Here is a 26728-nt window from a genome sequence, read left to right on the forward strand (position 1 = left end):
ATTAAAACTTTGATGACTAACAAGATGGGCTTATTAGGACTTTAGTCATCAAATTACCTTTCCCTTTTTATTACTTTTGGGCTTTCGATTCCATTAAGTTTTCTTTTCAAATATGCTTTTAATAATTAAACTCTTATTTAAAACACGCTTAATTAAAATATTACAAATTTTATTAAGCTAAGAAAAATATTTTTAGTTGACTTTTAAAATAGTCAACCCTTTTTAAAAGTCAAATCATTTTCCAAACTCATTTGGATTTAAATATAACTACATAAATACTTTAATATATTTATGAAAATCCCTTAAAAATGTGGGGGATTACAGTCTTATAATTAGATCTCATTATAATATTTGCACAATTGGTTAGATACCTAACCTTTTTATGATAATAACAAGAGATTATTATAGACATAAAATGTTACTCCAATTTCTTGTAGAAAGAATTAAGTTATTGCTTTCATTACCAAACTTTTAATGGTTTATTATTCAAAAATCATGCAATTACTTATCATGTCATTACGTCAATTTTTTTTCAATTGACAAAAATTTACGAAAAGTAACAATCCGGCGGATCGCCCGGGACAATCACTTAAATATACTAAAGGTGTTCCTAAACAAGGAACCATTAGGGGTGAAAGTTCGGTGTGCGGTTTGGATTCTAATCCAATCCGATCCGAATAAAATTTGAATTTCAATTTTTCAATCCGAATCCAAACCAATTAGAATTTGAATCCGATCCAATCCAATACGAAATTTCATACTGTAGATTGGATCCGATCCGAAAATCCGATTTTTTTTTAAAACTCTAGTTTTTCGATGAAATAAATTAAGCACAACAACAACCTAGTAGATTTAGGAAATGAGGAATTAATTGCAGTTAGTGTTTTAGGGGAAAGATTGAAGTGCTATGTGTATTGGGCTATGAAGTAGGTTTTTATATAATAAAAATCAGTTAAGCATTTAAACCCAATCCAGATACATAATACAAGGCATATTACTATTCGGTTATATTGGATTTTTGGATCCAATTACCCTCAATCCAATCCGATCCGAAAATCCAATTTTAAAAAAATCTCAATCCAAATCCAATCCGAACACAGTTTATATCCGATCCGAAATACTAATTTGGATTGGATTGGATTGAATTTTGGATTTTATCCGAATAACTTTCACCCCTAGGAACCATGGCACGTGTCGCTCTTCCTAATAGAGTTTTTAGTTTATGCAATCCATGTATAATAAAAAAAATTACAAATTGCATAGTATAGGTTTTGATCGAGTAATCTCAAGTTCATATACTAAAGTTTTAACCACTAAATCAAATTGTATTTTGTGTTATCATTTTAAAATACAATATTAATAAACAAAGATTTTTTTTTAAGAAGCGTCTCGAACTCTTTACTCCTTAAGCGCAAAGTACGGTGTTACGTGGCGCTTTTTCTAGAGGCGTTTTACTTTATGTAATTCATATACAATAAAAAATTTAGAAATTGCATAGTATAGGATTTGATCCCGTGACCTCAAGTTTATTATATACTGAAATTTTGACCATTAGACCAAGTTGTATTGTATTAATATTTTAAAATACAATATTAATAAAACAAAATTTTCCTTTCCTGTGGCATAGCTCAGACCTGATAACTAGTTTTCTATAAGTGGGCGTGAATTTCAATCGTACCATAACATAAACCCATGTTCAATCATGCAACAATCTTAACGTTTTATTTGGGTATTAGGGAGATAATTTAAAAAGGGTTATGCTATATGTAGTTTTTAGGGCTACATATAAGACATAAATAAATTATTTAAAATGGAAATCAGCTGTCAATTTATGATAAAAATTTGCATTAATATGTGTAATAAATGATAAGTTAAGGAAAAATTGTGAAATAGTACCTTTTGTAGCACTGATTTTGTGAACTCGTACCTTTATTGTTTAATTTTGTCAATTAGTACCTTTAAATTGTTTAATCTTTTATTTTCAGTGCCTTTACTAATATTTCTGGCCAAAATAGTCAACATTCCGATGTTGACTCCAAATTTCCCACTAATTTTTGCCTTTTTTTTTTGCTTCTGATGGAGCGTGCTCTCACTCTCCTCTTTTAACTCCATTTCCCCCCAATTTTCCATTCTTTCATGTTCCATCTTTACTTTCTCACCAACCTCTGCTCATTTTCTGTAAATTCTCTCTCCTCTCTGTTTCTTTCTTCCTTTGGGCTGTTCTGCTAAGCTGAGTCATCATCCTTGTGTGGAAAGGTATTGAATTTTGTCTTTGTGGTCCATAAAACATCGAATCTAAACTCAAATCGGAATTCAATTCCCAACAGTTGAATTCTCTTTCATAAGGTGAAATTTAGGGTGAGGCAGGGAGAATTTTTATGAAATTGCTCAAGGTTTATTTTTTTTGGGAAAGGGATTGATTTAAATGGGAGAAGAATTTTGGGCGAGTGGGAGAGAGGAGTTAAAAGACGTAATGTGCAACACACACGCAAAATTTGGTGGGAAATTTGGAGTCAACATCGGAATGTTGACTATTTTGGCCGAAAATATTAGTAAGGGTACTGAATATAAAAGATTAAACAATTTAAAGGTACTAAATGACAAAATTAAACAATAAACGTACTAGTTCACAAAATCAGTGCTATAAAAGATACTATTTCACAATTTTTCCATAAGTTAATGCTTGTTTTCCATTTTTAACTCTTTACATGCAGCCCTTAAGACTATATTTAGCTTTTCCTATTTAAAAATTGAAACTACAATCTTTTATTATTAGGGGTGCTCTCATGCCATCTTAGATTCGTTAGCATGAGCCTTATCACTCAAAGTTTGTGCAAAACATGTGTTTGATTTGACAAAAATTATTTTAAAAAGGGTTTAATTTTATTATAAAAATTGACCTAGTTAATAAATGAATTAAATTAGTCACTAAAAGAAATTAAACTAGTCAATATTGGACTAATTTTTTAAAATATTGGGCTTATCATTGCCTAATTTTAATTTAAAAGTAGGCGGTCTCTTACACGACGAAGGCTCTGTTCTTTTGGACCGAATAAGTCTAAACTGAACTGAATAAGTCTAAACGAAACCGAACTGGTCTGAACTGAACTGATCTGAATTGAGTATTATTAATAATTACAAGTAGATTAATATTTTATCATCATGATAATGATAATAATTAATAATATTAATGATAATGATAATAATAATAATATTATTAATACTAATACTAATAATATGCATAACAATAATATTCTTATGAATTGAGTAATATTAATAATAATAAGTAGAATAATAATGATGTGAAGTAATAATATTATTAATATAATATGTTTCTCGAAGATTGCTATTCGCAAGTCAATATATAACAATAATAATAATAACAATAATATAATAGTAGTAGTAATAATAATAATAATAATAATAATAATAATAATAATAATAATAATAATAATAATAATAATAATAATAATAATAATAATAAGAAGTTGTAATCTGAATTGATCTGAACTAAACTGATTGGATCTGAACTGAATTGAATTTCCATTTATTAGAACAGAGCCGAACTCATTTATTTAATGGTTGATATTGATCAAACTCTATCTTATATAATTATTTTATAACTCTAGAAAATCCAAATGCATATTCGAGATACTAGTAAAATTCATATTAGGAGTAGTTACTTATTTCCTACATCTATTAGAAATAGGTTTGTGTTCTTTTCTTTGGTCATACACGAGTATATTATAAATACTGTATTCTCAGCTAGAAGTTTACATCAAAATTCTCCATATTTTATCAAACACTTTCAAGCAAATTTCCTCAAATCTTCAAATTTTCCCCAAATTTTCTCTCTCTCCAACCTCCCACATTAATGGCGGATTCGCAAGAAAAGCTAAGGAACATCTGCATCTTAGCTCATGTCGACCATGGAAAAACAACACTTGCCGATCATTTAATTGCTTCTTGTGGAGGCGGTGTTTTGCACCCTAAACAAGCAGGTAAATTAAGGTTTATGGATTATTTAGACGAAGAACAAAGAAGAGCAATTACAATGAAAAGTTCCTCAATTTTACTCGAATATAAACAACATTCAATCAATTTAATAGATTCACCAGGTCACATGGATTTTTGTAGCGAAGTTTCAACTGCTGCTCGATTAAGTGATGGTGCGTTAGTTTTAGTTGATGCTGTTGAAGGTGTTCATATTCAAACTCATGCTGTTTTAAGACAAGCTTGGGTTGAGAAACTTACACCATGTTTAGTTCTTAATAAGATTGATAGGTTAATTTCTGAATTAAAGATGACTCCAATGGAAGCTTATAATAGGTTGTTGAAGATAGTTCATGAAGTAAATAATATAGTTAGTGCATATAAATCTCAGAAATATTTGTCTGATGTTGATTCTATTATTGCTGTGTCATCTGGTGATTTGGGGGGTGATGAGAATCTTGAGTTGATTGAAGATGATGAAGAAGAGATGTTTCAACCTCAGAAAGGGAATGTGGCTTTTGTTTGTGCTTTAGATGGATGGGGTTTTACTGTGGGTGAATTTGCTGAGTTTTACGCTTCGAAATTGAAGGCGAGTACTGCAGCATTGAAGAAGGCGTTTTGGGGTCCTAGGTTTTTTAATCCTAAGACAAATATGATTATGGGGAAGAAAGCAATGGGAGGAGGAAATAAGCTTCGTCCGATGTTTGTTCAGTTTGTGTTGGAACCTTTGTGGCAGCTTTATGGAGCGGTTCTTGAGCCTGATGGTGATAAGGGGATGATAGAGAAGTTGATAAAGGCGTTTAGTTTGTCAGTGCCATTACGCGAGCTTCAAAATAAGGATCCTAAAACTGTTCTTCAAGCTGTAATGAGTCGTTGGCTTCCGCTTTCGGATACTATTTTGTCGATGGTTATTAGGTGTATTCCTGACCCAGTTTCGGCTCAGTCATATCGAATTCCCCGTTTGCTTCCAAAGAGGGAAGTTGTGGAGGAGGTAGCCAAGTCTGAGGTGTTTTCAGAGGCTGAATTTGTGAGGAAGTGTGTGGAAAATTGTGATGCGAGCTCTGAAGTACCTACTGTTGCATTTGTTTCTAAGATGTTTGCTGTGCCTAGGAAGATGATTCCTCAAATGGGTCCAGATGGGGAGATTTTGAATGTTTTCATTGATGAGAATGGAAATAGTACGGAATCAGATGAATGTTTTCTCGCGTTTGCTAGGATTTTTAGTGGAGTTATTACTTCAGGACAGAAGATTTATGTTCTTTCTGCTTTGTATGATCCACTGAAAGGGGAAACCACGCAGAAGCATTTACAGGAAGCGGAGTTACAGTCATTGTATCTGATGATGGGCCAGGGGTTAACACCTGTTGCATCTGCCAAGGCTGGAAATGTGGTAGCTATACGAGGACTTGGACATCATATCTTAAAAAGTGCAACCCTTTCATCGACTAAGAACTGTTGGCCTTTCTCGAGTCTGATGTTTCAAGTTTCACCAATGCTAAAAGTTGCCATTGAGCCCTCTGATCCAGCAGATATGGGTGCACTCATGAAGGGCTTGAGGCTCTTAAATCGCGCTGACCCATTTGTGGAGGTTTCAGTCTCTTCTAGGGGGGAACATGTGCTTGCTGCTGCAGGAGAGGTGCATCTTGAGCGGTGCATAAAGGATTTAATGGATAGATTTGCCAAGGTGAGATTGGAAGTCTCTCCTCCTCTTGTCTCTTACAAAGAGACTATTGAGGGTGAGGGACCTAGTTCATTAGACAATCTGAAAGTTTTATTTGGAAATACTGACTATGTTGAAAAGACTACTTCTAATGGAAGGTGCACTGTTAGAGTACATGTTATGAAGCTTCCAAATGCACTTACTAAGTTGCTCGATGAGAATTCTGATACGCTTGGGGAGATTATTAGTGGTAAACTTGGTCAGACCTACACGCAGTTGGAGTCCCAGATAGGTTCTGTTGCTGAAGATGCACAGCCACTTGAAGCACTCAGGAAACGCATAAGGGATGCAGTGGAAAGCGATTTAGTTTCTGCAATTGGTGAAAATGACTCGGATAAGATTCAGAAGTGTAAGCTTTTATGGGAGCAGCTTCTTGAGAGGATTTGGGCTCTTGGTCCGGGGCAGGTTGGCCCTAATTTACTTATTACCCCAGATTCTCAAGAAAAAAGTACAGAGAATTCAATAATTGTCCCAGGATTCTCCCATGTATCTGAAAAACTGGGGTTTATAGATGGTGCTAGAAGTTCTGATTCTATTGAGGAGGCAAATCAAGTGCTTTATGCGGAAGCTTCTAGTCTAGCAAGTAGTGTGGTATCTGGATTTCAATTTGCTACTTCAGCTGGTCCTTTATGTGATGAACCTATGTGGGGTTTGGCCTTCCTTGTTGAGGCTTATATTTCTCCAGCAGCTGTCCAGTCAAGCGAGTCTGAAGATTCTGAGCATGTAATTGAGCAATGTGGCATGTTCACTGGTCAAGTGATGACAGCTGTTAAAGAAGCATGTAGAGCTGCTGTACTTCAGAAAAAACCTCGTCTGGTTGAAGCTATGTACTTTTGTGAGCTAAACACTCCAGTTGAACATCTGGGACCCATGTATGGCGTGCTTGCTCGAAGGAGAGCTCGAATACTGAAAGAAGAAATGCAGGAAGGTTCTCCTTTGTTCACAGTACATGCTTACCTGCCAGTTTCAGAAAGCTTTGGTTTTGCTGATGAGCTTAGAGAAGGGACTTCCGGTTCCTCAAGCGCACTTCTTGTTCTTAGTCATTGGGAACAACTTATGGAGGATCCCTTCTTTGTTCCTAAGACAGAGGAAGAGATTGAAGAGTTTGGAGATGGTTCGAGTGTCCCTCGGAATACAGCTCGAAAACTCATTGATGCTGTGAGGCGAAGAAAAGGACTTCCTGTAGAGGAAAAAGTTGTCCAACATGCAACAAAGCAGAGGACCTTGGCTCGGAAGGTATAAAAGTTGCTGCTTGTAGCACTTATAGGAGAACAAAACTTGATGTATTTGTGTGTTTTAGAATTAACGATCAATTCCCTAATTTTGTTAGATATAATTTTGGTTACAAGAGCTTAAATTTTTTATGTTCTTTTACGAAAAAGTTGAATATATGTAAGATATTGTGTTTTGTGATAAATTTTCGTTAATGTATGGTATTTCTCATCAAAGTACACTATCAAATGAGGTATATATGGCGATCTTCACTCTCTTTGTTCCAACAAGTGTAAGACATGACGACGAACTCTATATGTCTTACAAGTACTAAGATTTAACTAGTTACCCTTGTTTTTGTTCTTTAAAATGGAGCTCAGTGTTTATAGCAGGTTTGCCTCTCATCTACTTCAAGGTTATGATGGTAAAACTCCCCGTTACCGCTTATCAGTCCAATTGACTCGGTATGGTATTGGTATAACAGGTTTAGCATACTGCACAGACACCATGTATGGTATTGGTAGAGCAAAATCTAAGCTCTTAACACATTTTCAGTATCTTGGGCTTCGTGAATTATGTGGAGTTTGAACACTTACAGACAACAACTTGACTGTTAGTTCACTAATCTGCTAAGAATAATGTATTGGCTTCTAAAATTGATTTTGAACATCTTCAACCTCTTATAGTATTGTATGTGATGGAAGACCTTTTCGGCATTGCTCTGCATATAAGAGTTGAGTTGCTCTCTTTATGACAGCTGCTCGTTCGTTTTCTTATCGACAGCGCTGCATATTTTCTTCTAGTAGCTTCAGCTCTTCTTCTCTGACATAATTCTGAAAGATACTCTGCTGGTGTTAAACTATCATATCATCATTCTGTCTTCCCAGTTTCTTGCATTTCCATCAGCATTTCCTTTTCATTATTGACATCTAGTAGGGCAAGCTATCTTTGTTCCTCCACCTTTTGCATTCTCCAAGTTAGGGCTTGATAAAGAAAAATATGGAACTGTGAAATCCAATATAATTGCCATGGAGCCTTGCTCTTTCATGTTGTTATGCAATGGTATTGAGAGAGGAGCTTCAGTTGAAGGTAGGAGAACGTGAAGATCTTAAGGAACAAGCTGCTGCATCTACAAGTAGCAGTCAAACTCAACAACGACCCTGTTTAAAAACAAATAGAAACTTTGGGAATGAACCTCAAATTTGCAGCCATTGTGAGAAGACAGAACACGATAAGGCCCGCTGTTTTCCTAACATATATATAATAGGATCGCAAACATAATCAAACTCATGAATCATTCAGCAAACTAAATATCATTTAGCGTGATTTTCCTGTTGTATGCAAACTTTGAAGATCCAAGAGCCCTAAGTGTTGTTCTTCTAATCGGTCCACGAGCACCAGTTGAACACCAACGTTTGCTAGAACGGAAGAGAAGAAATCTCTTGCTTTTAGGCGGTGTAGGCGCCAGTTAATAGAAGAAATCTCTTGCTTTTAGGTGGTATAGGCGCCAGTTAGAGTGAATAATTTAGGGTTTCACTTTCTCTCCCTTGTGAAAAGAAACTGATTAATTAAATTGATCACATAAATCCTAATATTATATCTAATATAGAAGAGTTATAGGCTAGTTAGGAGAACTAATTCTCCTCCTATTCCCCTTAAGACCGGCCCAACCCTAATCCTAAATGGATTTGGATTGCTTTTTTCAACTTGTGCTACAATGTGTGACCTCATATGATTAATCTATTTTAGTCATAGGCTCAATCAATATTGTACTGTTAATCATATTTTTTCACTAGCAAGAAAATATGATTACTAAAATAATCAACTTCATTATCTTCATAACATTATTCCTATTTAAATTTAGTAATTGCTATAAGGTCTAAGGACATATTTCTTCAAATCAAACAAGTATGATTAGTAATAAGGCCAAATGATTAGCAATTGAGCAACTAAATACTGACATAGCTTTTGGCATATCATATATTACAATGGGATTTATGGAAATAATAAAAAGAGAAATATTGCCCATACAAACATAGACTTCTTATCAGTTAGACATGAGAAATTATCGGAACAACTTTGAGAAACTATTAGAAGACCAACGACATTAGAGAGTTGATTAGCAACAAAAACAGTGGGCTAAAATCAGCAAGACAAGCAGGGAAATTTGTGTCCCATTACAGATTTACAGCCGTGTATTTCACATAATTGTTAGAATTGTAGAGCATAATAATAGTGAATCAGACATAATATAACTTGCAAACACCATTACCATGTAACCCATGCTAAATTTATTGAAAACTTTAATGTATTAAAAAATCTCTATGGCAGGTTGGCTTTTTTCTCTCTATAATAGTTTTTAGACAGGGTCAATTCTATGTTGTCATTTCTAGAGTAACAAACAAACCGGGTCTCAAGATCCTAATTTGTGACAATTATTAAAAAAAAATCCTAATTTGTGACAAAGAACATGGTAATGTTGTTTATAAGAAAGTGTTCCGAAACTTGTAATTTAATTTGATTATTGATATAAGTTACTCAATTTTATTATATGTTTATTTTCTATAAATCGTGTTCTTTGATAAACGTTTGTTCTACTTTACCATGTTATAAACTACTTAGTGTATACTCCCTCTGTTTCATTTTAATTTACACACTTACACTTTTCACGCATGCCAATGCAAAACTTTGAGGAATATAGCTAATCATTCTTTTCTTATATTGTATAGATTTAAAGATTCAACACCATAAATGCTACTTCCTCTGTTTTTTTTTTTACTTGCAACAGTTTGACTTTCATGCTTGTCAATGCATAATTTCAACCATCAATAAGTTTATTTACCGATAAATGAAAATTATAAAAAGTATATATTTGGAAAATATACATTCAGACGAATCTAACAAGATCCCACATGATTATGTTTTTCCTTAACTATAAATCACCAAACATAAACTAAGTAGAGTTGGTGAATAGTGTAAAAATCAAACCGTTGCAACTAAAAAGAAACGGATGAAGTATATGTTACTAAATTGAACTTACAAGAACACTATTCTCTCATGTAAATTTATTGTTTGTTAAAATTTAATGGTAATAGTAGGTGGATTCACCATACACAGTGGCAGATCTGGAACTTTTGTTACCGGAGTTCAAAAATTCTCAAAATAATATATATAAAATATAAAAACTACAAAAACATACGAATATTAGTTTCAGATTCAAAGTAAATAAATAAATATATTATATCAAAATAAACTAAAGTTATAAATAAATTTTTTATACCTGATAGTAATAAGTGTGGCATAAAGAAAATAGAAAAACCGAAAGTAAAAGTTCAAAGTTAATGGCATAAAGTAAAAATATATATATAATTGGATAAAGATAAAAATCAATAGTAATAAAATGATTAAAAAAGAAAAAAAAAACATAGGATGACCAAATATAAATGTCACATTAATTCAAATGGAATGAAAACAAAATGTCAACATCACAGCTATTTGTGGGTCCTGAGTATAGTTTCTTTCTCAACATAACTAGATAGTGGGTAATGGTACTTTGGGGAAGATAATCCCGTGTAGGCGTGTAGCTGTGTCGGTATTTGTATTCTGGGCTTCTCTTTATGGATTGCGCTGCATGATTTTTTTCAGAATCTTTTAGGGGCCAGGCTTGCCCCTTAAAAAATCCGCCTCTGAGTCTATACACTACTGTAAAATGTAAACTTTAAATCGACAATCACATATTCATATGGACAAAATACTTTTAGACCATAATATAGTTTATACACATAGGTATCTTAAATTTATAAAACAAAATACATCCCGTGCATTTTGCACGGATCAAAAAACTAGTGTATACATATAGCGGTATAGGTCATGCTTTGATGGTTGAGCAGCAAGGGTAAGTCCAAAAGTCACTTGCTATGATGCTTGAGCTGTTAAGCAACAAGGGCATATCCAAAATAACAAGGGGATAAAAGTCACCTGCTTTGATGGCGTTGTGCCATTCATGGCCACTTTGATTTCTGAATTAACAAAAAGGGTGGTATATTTGGAGAATGATAATATGGAACAAGTAAAATGAGTTATAAATAGACCAATGAATAAGAGTATAATGAAAACCTAAAGGAAGATTAATATGCCCGTAATGGTTAAAGCTTTAACATTAATGATCTGTTAATTACTGAACAAGTGAATGTTGGCCACTTAAAATATTAGCTTCAGTACAACATGAAACTTGAAAATTTACATGAGATGACAGGTTTAGCATGATGCACAACCAGCAGGAATGATAGAGCAAAGCTTAAGCTCTCGACACAGTTTCAGTATTCTGTGCTTCATGAATTCTATGGGGACTTACAGACAAAAAAACTTTACTGTTGGTTACTTTTCTGCTAAGAGTGATGTATTGGCTTCTAAAATTGATTTCTGAACATCTTCAAGTTCTTGTAGTATTTTTTCTGATGGAAGAACTTTTTGGCATTGCTCTCCGTATAAGAGTTGAGTTGCTCTCTCTACGACAGCTGCTCGTTCACTATCTAATCTCTCCAATTTTGTTGACAGCGCGTGGATATCTTCTTCTAGTAGCTTCAGCTCTTCTTCTCTGACATTATTTTCAAAGATACTCTGCTGGTATTCAACTATCATATCATCAATCTCAGTCTCTCCGTTCTCTTGCATTTCGACGAGCATTTCCTTTTCATTAGTGACATTTAGTAGGGAAAGCTCTCTTTCTTCCACCGATTTTGCAGTCTTTTGCATCTCCAAGTTTCTAACTTGGATTTCCTCCTCGAGTTTTTGACTCTTCCTGTTCAGATCCACAACTTGCTTCTTTATGACACTAAGCGTCTCCTGGGATTGCTTGATTTCGTTATGAAGTTTGATTTTTTCTTCCTCAACCTTGAGCAAATCAGTTGCTTTACTGCAGATCAGAGCTGGAGCTTCACTTCTATCAATGTTATCAATGGCAAAGAGAACTTTTTGTGGTTCTTGTCTTTTGTTTTCCTCTTCAAGTTTGGATTTTAAGCGCCGTAGGTTGTTCTTTAGTTCCACTTCATTTTCTTGAAATTCTCTTCTTTTCGCTTTTAATTCATCACTCTGACACTGAAGACGCGCTAAATTTACCTTCTGTTGGTCTAAGGATGGCTTTGAGGCATTCACTCTCGCCTTTGCTATTACTTCCCGCTGTTCAAAATAAGCAATGGATGAAGAGATACTTGACAGAGAAACTTTAAGTGCAACAAGCTTTTTATAGATAAGGGCACTTCTAGCCTCCGTCTCTAACGAGAAAGCTTTAAGGGATGTAATCTCCTGTTGCTTAAACTGCATGAGATCCTTTAAAGCAGCAATTTCCCTTGAAATCACATCCACCTCAAATACTGCTTTCTCAACATTCCCAAATTCAGCGACGGTCAGGGCAGAACTTGAAAGCCTTTCTTGGGCCCTTTCCAGCTCGTTTCTTACAAGAGCAAGTTCTTCCTCCATTAATTTCCCAGAATTAGTTCTGACTTCCTCCCAAGCATCTATATCATCTTGAGAATCCCCAGGACATAGAAATGTCTTTTCCCCGATAACCATACTTGTTCCAGAAGGACTATTCTTGATGGCTGAACTGGGTCCATCAAAATTCTGGCATTCATCAGACTCCACATCCATCTGAACTTCGGTAGCAAGTGGAGGGGACAGGAACAGGCCAGATGTACTCTGCATATTCCATTGGGAAGAGTCACCTTCCTCTAAGACCTCTGTTTCAGCAGATAAAATTTGGTGGTCTAACTCCATGTTGGTGCTTATTTCAGCATAAATTTCAGAAGACGAAGAACACTCTCCTCCATCAACCTCAACAAGCTTTTCTGGGCACTCTGATTCTCCTCTTTCTGCATTACTGTTGTGGACGGCAGATGAAAGCATTCTTTTAAAATCATCTTTCTCCTGCATTGCTTTCTCATACAAACTCATCAGTTTCTCATTTTCGTCGTGCATTTCCGCAAGTTGATGCTCTAGATCTACCAGCCTTTTCACGTGGGCATTTTCAATATGAGAAATAGCACCGGATCCAGTATTTTGATCTTCATTGGCATCAAGTTGAGCATCTGAACGATCTTCTTTATTGGTCTCAGAAGCTGCCCTTTCATACAAATCTATCAACTTACTATTGTCCGCAAGTAAAACCTTGATCTTAGCTCGTAATTCATCATTCTCTTTAGCAAGAGTGATTGCCATTTCATGTGCTTCAGCTTCTCTTTGACTTGCTGCTGCAATAACGTCAACCATAGCTTTGAGCTCCAGCTGGTCGTCGTTGTTACTTTCATTTGTCATAGTTGAAGGAATGTCAACTTGCAGTTTCTGGCTTTCTTCTCGTGTGTCTTTGGAAGATCTAACTTCCTCCAACTCTGCCTCCATGTCCTTGATGTGCCTGCAAGATGTGAGACTCCATCAGCCTGTCTGATAAACAGATGAGAAGAACTGAAAAATACCTAACGCATTTATCAAATTTTAACATTTTCCACGAACTTAGGTTTGGAATATCATTATATGCACTACTTTTTCTGTAATGAAGAGTATGACCTCTTCAGGAACAGGAGGATTAATCAATGACTGAACTTATAGAGAAAAGACAGATGAAGATTGATAGCAGTAGCACTCAGTTACTCCTACAATCTTCTCGTGTGAAACATGACAAAGATCACATTAGTTTTTGGGATTACTACCTTTCCGTTTTTTCCTTCTCCTTTATGTAAGAATCGAGTTTTTTGCGGAGAGAATCCATTTCTGCCTGGTTTTGAATGGCCTATGGAAAAAAGATGATTACGACAGAAACTTTCGAACCAATGAAATTGGAGAAAATTCTGGCACCAAATTACGACAGATACTGATCTAAAAGCTCCCCAATTACCTGCACTCGAAGGAATTCATTCTCCTCTTTGACTGATGATTGCCAAGGTGATGCAGAATCCTGAATGAGATAGACCGAGATGAGTTTCAGACTAAAATGCATAAGAGATGAATTAAGGCACTGTATTAATTACTAGATGCCTACTGGAATATGTCATATGAGTATGACATCCTACCTTGTTAACGTTGAGCTGGTCCAACTCGTTATGACTGTCTGTCAGCAGACCAGGACTCCCTTGCTGCTGATTTATGCCGAAATTTTGTCAGTCAAAACCAAAGTACATATCGCATAATATAACAGAAATATCTATGGAAGTCGTTTGATGCACCTGAACTTTTGGTGGTTCTGATTCATGCATAAGCTTCCAATCAAGAGCTTCAAGTAACTGCAAATTAAATCAAATATTTTTATAGTCAATACCGCTAGTCATTTTTTACAAGTTGCAGAGAGCATGAAATGACAGTGATCAATGAATAGAACCTTGTTCTGCAACGTAATTATCTGTTCGTTCATTTTCTCTCTTTCACCTTCCTCACAAAAAGATTTTAATCTGTGAATGCAACATATGTATTAGCAGTAAACCTAATAAATATGCAATTGTTTCTCAAAACATGCAAACAGGATTGCAATATGCACATATCATTAACACAACCACTCAAGTACTATAGCAACTAAAGAGTGTTGTGTTTGGAGTATTGTGATTGACTAATCTTCTGAGGCAACTCACTAAAGCATAACATAGACTTGGTGTCTTCTAAACAAGGACATGGCATGACTGATTCTAGACAAAAGGCTACAAAAAGTTCAAGAACTTTATTAAAAAAATCAGATATACATGCTGGCAGGAACATACCTTCTAATTTCTTCTTTCAAACGCAGATTTTCCATTGCAAATCTCGTCACCTCCTGATTCCTATCAACTTGAGTACGCAAGACTTCAATTTCTTTCAAGTATTCCTCTTTTTCCTTTAACAAGTGGGTCTCTGCAGAAATTTTCCCGGAGGCAACAGCTTCCAACCTCTTTATTCCTGCTTCTCTGAATCTGAGCCTCATTTTCAGGCCTTGTATTTCATCTTGTCTTTGTTTTGCCTAAACATATAAAAATCAGATGGAAGACTAGCAAGTAACATAATTAGGGCAAGATTATCATAAATACATATTCTTCACCAACGCAGTCTAGCAAGTTGCATTAAGACTTGTGAGAATTCACAAGTATTTTCATATCACACATTTATGATGATATTCTGAAAGAGATGGGGGATCCAGCCACTTAGACGGCAGGCACCGGGCATAAAATGGACAAAAAGGAGCATGCCGGCACAGTATCACACACTTAACACTGTCCACTTTCAACAAACTATATAGACTCCCTGGACAAATGTATACATTTGATCACAGAGGAGAGAGGAGTCAGAGGACTATATCAAATGCCTCAAATAATGGTCTTTTACTTGTTGTTGGAATTAGGCTATGTTACTTGGACCCGGGTAAGTGTCCGACCATTCTATTTTAAAAAACATTCACATGATTTTGGGCCAAGGTTAAGTGTCAAAGTATCCATATCCATGTCGAGGTATCGAGGATCCGACACGGGTACTTGAGGTGTGATTAAAAGTCTAAGTAACAGAGGAAGCAAGGGCGAAAGTTCCTAGCAAATAAAGCGTCTACACGACAAAAGTTCTGTGCAATTCTATGTAAAATCATATCTAACCCCTCCCCATCCCTACTAGAAGTATCAGATAACTTATGGCTTGATATGGTACCGAACTTAGATTGAATTTCAAAAACATTACAACTTCAAAGTAGAAAGAATAAGGATATAAGCAAGCTTTTCTACATATAGCATACAGTTGAATAGCATGATAGCATATAAGATTTTTTGCAACTTACTAGCAACATAGCTGCCTGATTTTCAGCAGTAAGTGCCTGGAAGGCCAATTCTTTGTCCTTCTCCCTCCGAAATGCCCCAACAAGAGCAACCTCAATCTCTTTCTTCTGAATAGCACCATTGAAATTGTTATAAGGAAATTGTAGCAAAAACATGTTCAACATCGAAGCAACAAAAGTACAAACCTGAGACAGCCTTTTATTTGAAGCCAGGGGACTAAATGCACCATTAAACCCTTCCCACTTAAAAGCACCTGGCGATCCTAGCAAACCACATGCCATGGCATCTGAATCCTGACTTCCAGCTCCTCCATTAAGTACACTACGCAGATGAGACACTTCTTTCTGCACAATGGCGGCAAATCATCTGAGTACAAACATCTTTAAAGTGTATTCATCAAGTAGTAATTGAACTAAAACCGACGGTATTCTTGCAAAATACTTTGGACATGCACTGGTACCGATTACTCACGTGAGAATTGAGATCAATAGGTCCCAGTGAAATGAAAAGTAAGGCCTATACAATTCTTTGTTGAGTTCTCTAATATAATCCTTTTTAAATAAATAAAAAAACGCTCCATAGTTCTCGTGCAACTATCAGAAAATACCTTCAGGTGCTGGATTTGCATTCTCATGGCAAGGACATCACCAGATGCATCTTCGTTTACAATTGCCTGAGAGGTTGAGCAAACAGATACAAATTACTGACCAGGAAACTCAACAATATGATATTATATATGTGAGAAGAAGTTATATAGCTGAATCTCAAAAGAAACCAACATAGCCTAACGCAATGTAGAATCAAACGTACATTGTTCTTTAAAAACTTTGCACGCTGAGCAAACTTTAGGGTGCTTAGAGTCTCCAGTGAGCAGCTGCAAGAAGTTGAAAAGTTATAATAAAGAAGCGGCGAGGTAATAGAGGAAACAGGAATAGAGCTATCAAAACAACATTATAAACTTTGCATACTCCTTATATAATATAAGACCAAATGATGAGACAATTAAATCAACAACACTAATATATGATGTATGTATAGAAACTTGATCTTGACACAGTATACGAATACATGCAATTGAAAAATTTGCAATTAAATATTCACTAACCAATTAGACGGACTAATATTTGCAATTATAATGGTTTTTGAATTCCCTCCAAGTGAGTCCTGAAAAATTCCATATATAGCTCAAATCAGACTTGCATATAAGATTCCTTGGCAGCTTAAGGAACAAAAATTTATGTTAGCATATACCTGAAGCAAAAAAGTTAATTTTGAATCTCGATAAGGCACATGGTGAGATTTTCCATTGGATATGCTCACAAGATTCATTATCACAAGTCTGAAACATCCAAAACACAGATGAAGGCAATGGGATCAGGAGTCAAATTTACTAATGAAATATTTCTAGACCTTTCATTTGAAAGAAGGAAAATCAGACCCTAAAGTTGAGAGCGACTTATTGATGTTGGTGGCTTCTTTAAGGCGGTCGCCTTCTGCACCAGAACTCTTCTGCCTGTAGAGATAATTTCTTGGTGTCATTAGGACTTAAGATAGGTAGCAGGACAAAGCACAAAGAGAAGTCCAAAACAATAGATGCTCTCTTACTATCTTCTGTTACTCATTCTTTGGTGTTAGATAGATTTATTCTCAAGTCTTATATTAGCAGCATTTGATGATTTTACCTTTCAGAGCCAGCTAAATCTACAAGATTTAGTCGAGCGAAGCGATGATGTGTTACACCTTGAGATTCCCACTGCAAATTCACCACCAGTCATTCAAAAGACAAACTATGTTGCTAAGTGTATAAATAGAAGAACTCTTTGAACTTTGAATTTAGAGACATAAGAGAGAAAATAACTCACAGTACTCTCAATGACACAGGTAAACACACTGTGAGAACGACTACTTGCGCGATTCATGTTGGTGGCAGCCACCTTTCTGTTAGCTGAACCCTGACAACAATAAAACATCCTTATATTAGGTATCTAGAATGCACGTATAATTGAAAAGAAACAATTTGAAACTTGAAGCATCTAACTAGAATTGGTCACCTCACAGTACCCCTAAGTATTAGATGATTATGCAATTGTTTGATTGGCAACCGAATGGAAAGAGTTGCTTCCCTAGTCCTCCTAGGTATGTGAACCCATGTGAAGTAGAACTTCCTATCAAACAAACAATATTTGGCACTTTTTATGAGATTAAAGTTTCATATGCATGGCAACTTCTTGGGAAGTATAACCAAACGACCAATGGCATCGCACACGATCTTCTCTAGCAGATGTATATTATTGTTTCTCCTAGAGGCTCCTAATATGGATACAAGTTCAAATAGGTTAACATATTACAAGTCACCCCTATCTTAACAGCGTTGGATAAGTTCCTAAATTAACCATGCTCTTGAGACAAAATATCATAACAAGTTTTGCTATAAATAAACTAGCTGGTTCATCCAAGAGAGGAGTCATGTTACTTTGCAAAGAACTATAGATCATCACTCAGCAAGCAAACTTTAGTATGCATGTACGCACTAATCAATGTTCTAGCCTGGTTAGTATTTTATATGGTGATTGGTGGATAGTGCTGTTACCTGAAGAAGTTGTTGCATAACATCTCGAGCACTTGTAACCTCTAACTCAGTTATGTTTTCCACATGAATGCCTTTTTTCATGTCTTCTCTAATCTGAAAAGGAAAGGAGCATAAACTTTATAAACTATTTACAGGACAAGAAAAAAATTGTGATAGAAGTGCTCTCATAATATGTCAATTCATTCATAATCCGTACCTGTAAGTTGACAGAATCTGGGTTCAAAAGATCAAGGATCTGTTCATTGTAGATCTCCAAAAATGAGCATTTACATGTGAACCGAAACTTTTCTTCTCTTCGAGCCTCTTTTTCCTGTGATATTACAACTATGTTATTCATCATATTCCCATATGAGTAAAGAATAGTAGTAGTTCACAAACAACAGACTACATAGTAGCATATGCTAAAGTCAGATGTAATGTCTTGCTTATTTAGTAGCTACAATGCTACATGTATAATCTAATTTTACAGAGTACATCAAGCATGTACAATTGTAAAGTCGTGTACCAGGCCTAAGTCATAGCAAAAACTAGACAGACTAGGAAGACTAGATCCACACAAATTAAGCAATTTTCATTTGTCTTTCATTTGAATTAAAATACAAACTTTGACTTCACTGACAGCAAGGTCCTTAAAGTCGTAGTTAATGCTAGATAAACTTCATAAAAAAGGTTTATTGCAGAAGGACAATGAATTATAATAATATCCCAGCTTCCTTGCAAACTCTTGTTCAGAAGAATATACCTTTTGGATTCTGGAAAAGAGGTACTCGAACACTCTAGGAGTCATTCCACAATTCACACTATGACGTCGAGTGCCACCTTCAATATCTCCCAACATTGTGTGCGTTTTTCCACTCCCAGTCTGGCAATAGAATGAGCAAAGTCATACAACTTTTACAATTCAGAAACACACAAACATACATCTGCTTCTATTTGAAACAAAATCGTTTACAAATAAACATCAGATATTCTTTGCAAACTCCAAATGGATAACATTTAGAACCACAATATCACATCTTACATTGGTCATCCAAACTATTCTACAAGTAGACCACTTGATAAAAAAAAATAACGGGCCTCATCCATGCATAAATCAATGCAGAATAGAATAAAGAGTAACACAAATCAGTTTTTTTTTTACAAACATTTGACAATCAGGCATAAACGCTTACTTGTCCATACGCAAACATGCAACTGTTGTACCCCGCCACACAATTTTCAACCATAGGCACTCCAGCCACTTTGAAGAGCTTTTCCTGCTCCATTACATGACAGAATTTCATCAGCAACATACAACTCTAGCCGGAAAACATAATGAAGTAAAATGTGAATAAATATTCAGTGTGAAAGAGAAACAAAACCTGTGTAACATTTTCATCCGCAACAACGTCAAAGGTGAAGCGTGACTCAGGATGGCCAGTCCATGTAATGGTCTGAGAACTTTCTTGCCGAACACACCTGTTCTGGCCTTGCAGTGACATCTCAGAACTGTTGAGAGGACGGAGTCTAATGATAACCTGCTCATTCAAATTGGCATCAATTTTTATCAAACAGCTTTTCCTTTCTCTCAATGATGATTGATTTCATCAGTCCAAAGATCAAAACAAGCCAGATTAGATATTTCCTCCGTCTTTTAATAGTAAAAATTATAAAAGTTGATTTCATTAATAAACATGTTGAGACGAACCTAACAAGTTCCCTATCGTGATTGCATATGTGTCGAATTAGAGAACAAGAATAGTGTCAAAATTTAATACGGCACAACTATCAGAAAACATAAGAACTAGGAAGTATCTTCAATCAATTAACATTCTTTCCGCAAATTCAAGAAATCATTTCAACTAAAAAAAAAAAAAGCGAAAACCCTAGATTCTCGTTTGACCTAAATACATCAGCTCAAATCTCAATTTAAGTACTTAAACTGAAAACAACAGCAACAAAAAATCATAAAAGTTGATTTCATTAATAGACATGTTGAGACGAACCTAACAAGTTCCAATCATGATTGCATGTGTCTAATTAGATGAAATAGTGTCAAAAGTCAATACAGCACAACTATCAGAAAACACAGGAAATATCTTCTATTAATCAACATTCTTTCTGCAAATTCAAGAAATCACTTCAACTAACAAAAAGCAAAAACCCTAGATTCTCGTTTAACTACATAAAACTGAAAAAACAAACAACAAAATTAAACTTAAAAAGAGAAAAAACAGACCTGCACATTATGATCTTTCCAGAAAGAAGGATCATCAGACAAATCAAAGCTTCGAAGTGCTAACACATTGTTAGCAGAATCGCGAAATTCATCTCTCTCATTGAAATTTCTAACCGTTGAAGACTGCAACAAGTTATCGCGAGACATCGATTTAGCGATGCTCGGAGTTGCCCGAGCTGACTCAGGCGCGTCGTGAAACGCGGTCCGAGTCTTCATTGAGCTCGGTGTATTGGAAAAGAATGGCATTTTGAACATCTCTGTAAATTGTGATAGAAGATAAGAAATGAGAGTTTTAGGGTTTTGTTCAGTGAGGAGAGAGAGAGAGTGGAAGATGAAGGAAGGGAGTAAAATGGCAGAGAAATGTGAAAGAGAAGATCTGAATCTAACGGTCAGTTAACTGAGCTTTTTTTGAAAAACTGGGGTTTTGGGAAGAAGTTTGAATTTAGATAGGGGAGCCAATTTGAAAGCTTTTTTTGAAATGACTAAATAGTCCTTGGTGTGTGTTTTTGGCTAAGTTTTGTAGTCTTAACTTGTATATTGTGTGATTGTGTCACTATTGGTCTTCATTTTTGAGGACCAATATAAAACGTTGGTGGGTTTATCTAGAAGGCTATCATATTATAGATAAAGTATGAGTTTATTCGACCAGCTTCATTTTATACACTTTGTTTGGATAGAAGGAAATATAGAGAAAGAGAATGAAAGGAATAGGAATCTAAATTAGTACATACATACGTCCGTATGATGAGAATCATATGCACATTGAATATGGAAGACTAGATTATTGATAAAGTATGAGTTTATCTGGTCAGCTTCATTTTATACACTTTGTTTGGATAGTAGGAAATAGAGAGAAAGAGAAGGACGGTAACAGGAAGGGAACAAGTTAAGAATAAGGGATTGGGGGAATGAAGGAGAGGGGGAGGAAAGGATCTAATTTCCGTCCTTTTAACAAATATAATTTCCACTCTTAAATTGGAGGGATTATGGAGTTTCATCTTTCGCCCTTCTCCTTTATCCATTCCCTTCCTTTCCCTTCTATGTTGCAATCTAGACAAAGTGATACGGATTAATTCTTCGACAATATTATTATTATATTTGTTATTAGTACGAACTTTTATAGGAAACATATATGCTATGTTGAGCACAATGCAATAAAAGGATGGGCCGGAGCGACACACACCGGGAAGCCTTGCTTAAGGATTTCATTTCTTCTTTTATAGCTTGATAGAGAATTTTATCCCTTCCAAATTGTTATGCCAATTTATTTTATGATAGTTCGGAAGGAATGATAAGTTTCGGTGTGCACAATACAATAAAAAGATGGGGTGACGCACAACCGAAGAGCCCACCCGATAGATTTCATTTCTTCTTTTATTATACTTTGCACAACTTGATAGAGAATTTAGGTCATGTTCTTTTGGATTTATGTTCTATTCAATTATGTTTCTCTCACTTCAATTCAATTCAGATTCTCCCAATCCAAAAGAACGGAGCCTAAATCTCTTCCAAATTGTTATGCCGTTTCATCTTACTATAGCTAGAGTGTGACTGGAATGAAAATAGAAACTTGTGAATGTTTTGTAACAAGTGCTAAAAATATATAAGCATGTAGGAACTAGGAAGACTATCTCAAAAAATTGCAAATATGGGGCATAGCTTGAGCTTGACTATAGTGTGCAAATTAGTTAATCAGGAAAAATAATTACATGTAACAATCATTTAAATGTTATGTAGCAAGATCAGCTTCAAAGAGGAGTAGGTTACAGAGTCAATAAAAATGTGAATTTCATGAGTGAAGTTACGCCATTTCTTGCTATCTCTGTTGATCAGACGCAAATAGCGGCTTTTATACACCTCATAGCCGCTTTGAATATCCGGATCCTGCACACTTCTTGCAGAGTACCATCCCTACAAATAAAAAGGGATACAAGTACAAAGTTCAGGAAGTCATAAACTGCAATTATGTACTGAGCTAAGGCACTAAAGATGACCTAGCTCAAGCGTAATTCGATGTCATTTTCGCTAGCTACCACCTACGTTGAATCTGCCGGTGTACACTACTCCTCCCTAAGAAGAAGTAATAACATGAAATGTATAGATGTTTTAACATTAGGGATGCATACCTGCGCCCTTGCAGACCTTGCAATCAATCTGTCCCGTCTCTGCCTTCATCTTACCATCATTGCAAAATACACATTTCGTACCCCCTAAATATCAGAAGGCAAACTTTGCTGGATTAATTGTAAACAGAAATCTTCTGTTTTCCAGACAAAAGAACATCTCTTGTGCAAAACGAACACACAAATTTGACAATCTCCAACTAACAACATAACATGCTTTCACTTTTAAGGTTTTTTAGAATGAGACTCTTTGGAGAATTATTCTCCACCGAACATGTGAGGTAAATCCACTTACACCAATTGGTGGAGAGCAAGTTAAAACATCTCTTGTACACTACGAACACACAAATCCGAGAATCTCCAATCAACAACACTTCATGCTTTCACTTATTAAGGTTCTCTAGAATGAGAGACTATTTGTGTCTCTCCACAGAACATGCGAGGTAAATTCATTTACACCAATTGGTGGAGAGCAAGTAAAATAGCTTTACTCTAATCCTTAAAAGTTGAATATATAAAATAAAATTTAAATTTAAAAAAGCAACCTCCAAATTAAGAAAAGAAGGTCGCAGGGTAAGTGGTGCAAGCAAAAAGACGTTCAGCAGTGATGCTTCCATTTGCAGACAACAAAACAGTCTCCTCATGCAAAGCAAGCACACAAATCTGACAATTTTCAAATAATAACCTTAAGCAACAGTCTATGAACATGCATGAGAACAAAGATAAGGCGTACCGTTTCCTGCACATCGATCACAAGGAACAGGATCCCCCTGCAAAAGCCTACCAGTTATTCACCCATCAACACTTAGCTTATATCTAGGACAAAAGAACACTCTAGTCAGTATCAACACTGAACAACATAATGCAAATCAACTAAATTGCTTGGGGTTAAAGTTCGATAAAGGCCTCCAATCTCTATGACTAAATCCACTAACATGACATATTTTCCTTGCATGCCCGTCAAAATCAGCTTCTCTGCTAGTCTCTGTTGGCAAGGTCAAGGGTACGGCTCTGCACATTGATAACTACCCAAGAAGCTAAGGCCCTCCAAACGGCCAAATACATGTTGGGTGGTTGTCATGGTTGTATAAACTTTAAGCTATAACCATGTTAAGGGTCTCACACCTACTCTTTTTTTGGGCGTAACAAGAGCTAGTAGTCACATTGACCAATGATGTACATAGGATTCAATCCCATATCTCTGGGTACCAAATACCAACCCCCGAGACTTGAGCCAATTAGCTAACCCCGAGACTTTAAACCAACTAAGCTAGTCGGCAACTTGGCATTTGCATCGACACTCCCACATTGTTGGTTGATAGACAGAATCAAAGTATATTTACCAACAAAAACAAAATATTATTACTCTAAAATATATAATCTAGTTACCATTAGTCCATTATCATTCCGAAATAATTTGTGAAATCATGCATCTTTCACCCTAATAATGACGGGAAAAAGAGGTAAACTTGATCAAAAACCAACAGAGTTACATGCAATTATAATTCACTAAACCTCCCTTTCCCTTAAAATTTACCACCATTTCTCATCTCTATGCCCAAATTCATATTCCTCGTTTCACAATTCGCATTAGAACTACCTCAAAAGCTTGATCTGCAATTTAACATAAATGAAACCACAACAACAACAACAACAACAACAACAACAACAACAACAACAACAACAACAACAACAAAAACATCATACCACCAACAACAACAACAATCAACAACAAAAACAATCAACAAGAAGAAAGGAATAGAGAGAAGAAATGAAAGTGGAACCAAAACAACAGCAACAACAATGACAACAACAACAACAACAAGTCAACAACAATGACAACAACAACGACGACAACAACACCAACAACAACATCACAACGAAAACAACAATCAACAACAACAACAAGGGAATAGAGAGAAGAAATGAAAGTAGAACCTTGAGGCCAAGGAAGAGAGAAAGAGTAATGGCAACCAAAACGCTGACAGTAACCAATAGAGTTTGAGTATCAAGAGGTCTATCAAAAAGAGCCAACACAAAAATGGGGGGAATTATCAGATTTTGCCGGGAGAATTTAAATTTAGAATAGTTACAGCATATTTTCACTTTTGAAATTTTGGATTTTGTGTTTATCAAAGAAGAAGGGAGAGAAAGATGGAAGAATGAAGAGGTAGAAGAGAGAGAATAAGGACGAATGAGAGGACGATAATCAGTGTGGTAGCACTGGTTCAGTGACACCGCCATGGATAAGAAAAGAATAAACCTATTTTCTGCTTCCGCTCTTCCTTTTTCTTTTTTCTTTTAAAACAGATTCAAATATAATTAAGCTCCAATTATACAAATTGAAATGTAATTTTATTGTATATCCTTAAATAATAACGCGACACGTGCGGAAACAAATAAAAAACTGAATTGTGTAATAATATGTATGAAAAATTGTTCAGAACATTCACTGTATTTCTTTTTTTTTTAGACTAATAAATAACAGATGTTATAAATGTGATTGTTAATTGAGGGTATGATGGTAAAAGAGGGGTCTATAATTTTTGTGTGTCCCCCTCCTTCCCCCTCCGTTTCTTTTTAGGCTATGTTTAGTTCACCTGAAATTTTCTGATCTGATCTGAACTTATTTTTTCTGATCTGATCTGATCTGAACTGATCTGATTACAAGATCTTATCTTTTAGATTTTTCTCAATATATAATAAAAAATATAGTCATGTGGGGTCTTGTTTGATTCGTCTCAATGAGTACTTTATTAATATTCAATTATTATAATTTTTACTATTATGTAATGAAAGATATAATGATGTTTAAATATAAGCAAGATCTGAACTGATCTGATCTGAACTTATTTTTTCTGATCTGATCTGATTAGATCTGAAATAAGCAAAAATAAGGTGAACTGAACATAGCCTTAATCAACACTTTTCCTTTTCCGTTTTAGATTGCTATACTCCGAATTTCTACAATCTTCCCTGGTGAAATTGAATTCTCCGTGAAGATGCGGAGTACCAACGGCTAGATGGTTACCCCCTAACCCCGGGGGGGGGGGGGGGAGGAAGCAAGGTGTTTCAGAAACTTGTGGATGCTAAAAAGGAAAAGATGGATCGCCGATGTGAACAAAGTTGTCTCTGACCAGGACCAGGAACCAATTCGAATTTGAGACGCGCCGAAAAAGAAAATAGGAACGCCCTCATAATCTACACAATGATGTTTTTTCTATTTTTGATGACATATATCACATCTACTTTATCATCTTTTCCACCCATGTCATTCACTTTTTAATATTTTAACCCACTCATTTGTTTCTCTCTCACACTTTTCAGTTTCTCTCTCACACTTTTCAGTTTCTCTCTCATACTTTTGTACTTCCTTCTTGGTTCTCCCCCAAAGTAAAGTGAGTAAATTAAAAAAAAACGGGTAAAATATAATAGAAAATACCATATATAATCAATATAATATACAAACTAGTTTTTAGACTCGAATTGTGTCTCGAGTAATTATAATTTTCATATATTAACATTTTACTTTGAAATAGTACTGGGTTGAGTGTTTGAAATTTTAGTATATAATCTTAAAGTCAAACGATCAAATCTTATACCATGCATTTTCTAAATTATTTTACATGTGGAGTACATGAAACAAACACTCTAAGGGCATGTTTGGCAAAACTAGCGGTTCTAATAGCTACTAGCGATTGTAGCAGTTCGGGGTAGCTGCTAGTTTTCTTCTAGTAGCTGTCAGCGATCAGCGATTAAATTAGTTGTTTAATTAGAAGTGTTTGGCAAAAGTAGTTGTTAGAATTATAAAAGATAAAAAAAACATTGGTTAATAATTCTACCTTCTGCTATTATATAGGATTTATTTGCTAGACCGCTACCTCTAAATCTCAAACGTTACTTGTAGTAACGTTCCACAACCGCTAATCATAATCTACTCCAACTGCTACACGCTACTACAACCGCTACCTTACCAAACACTCATAATATTCTTAAGTAACGTTTAAATCTTGTCCAATTGCTAACCGCTACCTCAAACGCTAGTACCAAACAGGGCCTAACTCTAAAGATAATACAACATGGCACAATTTCTTA

The 26728-nt window shown here is 35.4% G+C and overlaps 3 protein-coding genes across 4 annotated transcripts; 1 reads left to right on the plus strand and 2 right to left on the minus strand.

Moving 5' to 3' along the window:
• Positions 1–3732: 3732 nt before the first annotated feature.
• LOC104899885 (ribosome assembly protein 1) lies at positions 3733–7130 on the plus strand. Its single transcript, XM_010687176.4, has one exon. The coding sequence runs from the start codon at positions 3875–3877 to the stop codon at positions 6953–6955; it is 3081 nt and encodes a 1026-aa protein (XP_010685478.1). The 5' UTR covers positions 3733–3874; the 3' UTR covers positions 6956–7130.
• Positions 7131–11048: 3918 nt separating this feature from the next.
• On the minus strand, positions 11049–20994 carry LOC104899886 (kinesin-like protein KIN-12E). Of its 2 annotated transcripts, none has more exons than XM_010687179.4 (22): positions 20511–20994; positions 19654–19809; positions 19465–19548; positions 19035–19154; positions 18489–18602; positions 18293–18385; positions 17565–17654; positions 17385–17455; positions 17141–17215; positions 16954–17041; positions 16808–16866; positions 16513–16576; positions 16310–16375; positions 15888–16046; positions 15705–15809; positions 14668–14903; positions 14295–14364; positions 14143–14199; positions 13990–14052; positions 13815–13874; positions 13630–13709; positions 11049–13334 (listed from the first exon to the last, which is right to left on the minus strand). In XM_010687179.4, exons 1-22 carry the CDS (start codon positions 20763–20765, stop codon positions 11303–11305), a joined length of 4197 nt encoding a protein of 1398 aa, XP_010685481.2. In that variant the 5' UTR covers positions 20766–20994; the 3' UTR covers positions 11049–11302. The 2 variants fall into 2 exon arrangements, with proteins under 2 accessions (XP_010685481.2, XP_010685480.2); XM_010687178.4 differs by having other exon boundaries at positions 13990–14055.
• A 1204-nt stretch (positions 20995–22198) lies between these two features.
• Positions 22199–24946, minus strand: LOC104899887 (uncharacterized). Its single transcript, XM_010687180.4, has 4 exons — positions 24572–24946; positions 23367–23403; positions 22637–22720; positions 22199–22421 (listed from the first exon to the last, which is right to left on the minus strand). Exons 1-4 carry the CDS (start codon positions 24875–24877, stop codon positions 22369–22371), a joined length of 480 nt encoding a protein of 159 aa, XP_010685482.1. The 5' UTR covers positions 24878–24946; the 3' UTR covers positions 22199–22368.
• Between the last annotated feature and the right edge of the window lie 1782 nt (positions 24947–26728).

This window comes from Beta vulgaris, chromosome 7, assembly GCF_026745355.1.
Source record: "Beta vulgaris subsp. vulgaris cultivar EL10 chromosome 7, EL10.2, whole genome shotgun sequence".
In the NCBI taxonomy this organism is placed as follows: Eukaryota; Viridiplantae; Streptophyta; class Magnoliopsida; order Caryophyllales; family Amaranthaceae; genus Beta; species Beta vulgaris.

What these genes read in the sequence shown, in the direction of transcription:
- LOC104899885 (XM_010687176.4), top strand. Translation starts at nt 3,875, where the DNA reads ATGGCGGATTCGCAAGAAAAGCTAAGGAACATCTGCATCTTAGCTCAT.
- LOC104899886 (XM_010687178.4), bottom strand. Translation starts at nt 20,765, where the DNA reads ATGTTCAAAATGCCATTCTTTTCCAATACACCGAGCTCAATGAAGACT. An exon ending in CCTGTGTCATTGAGAGTACT is followed by an intron (nt 17,456 to 17,564) that starts GTGAGTTATTTT and finishes GTGAATTTGCAG; the next exon opens with TGGGAATCTCAAGGTGTAAC. An exon ending in GATTTAGCTGGCTCTGAAAG is followed by an intron (nt 17,216 to 17,384) that starts GTAAAATCATCA and finishes TTATCTCTACAG; the next exon opens with GCAGAAGAGTTCTGGTGCAG.
- LOC104899887 (XM_010687180.4), bottom strand. Translation starts at nt 24,877, where the DNA reads ATGGCGGTGTCACTGAACCAGTGCTACCACACTGATTATCGTCCTCTC. An exon ending in TGATCGATGTGCAGGAAACG is followed by an intron (nt 22,721 to 23,366) that starts GTACGCCTTATC and finishes TCTGATATTTAG; the next exon opens with GGGGTACGAAATGTGTATTT. An exon ending in CAAGGTCTGCAAGGGCGCAG is followed by an intron (nt 22,422 to 22,636) that starts GTATGCATCCCT and finishes TTTTATTTGTAG; the next exon opens with GGATGGTACTCTGCAAGAAG.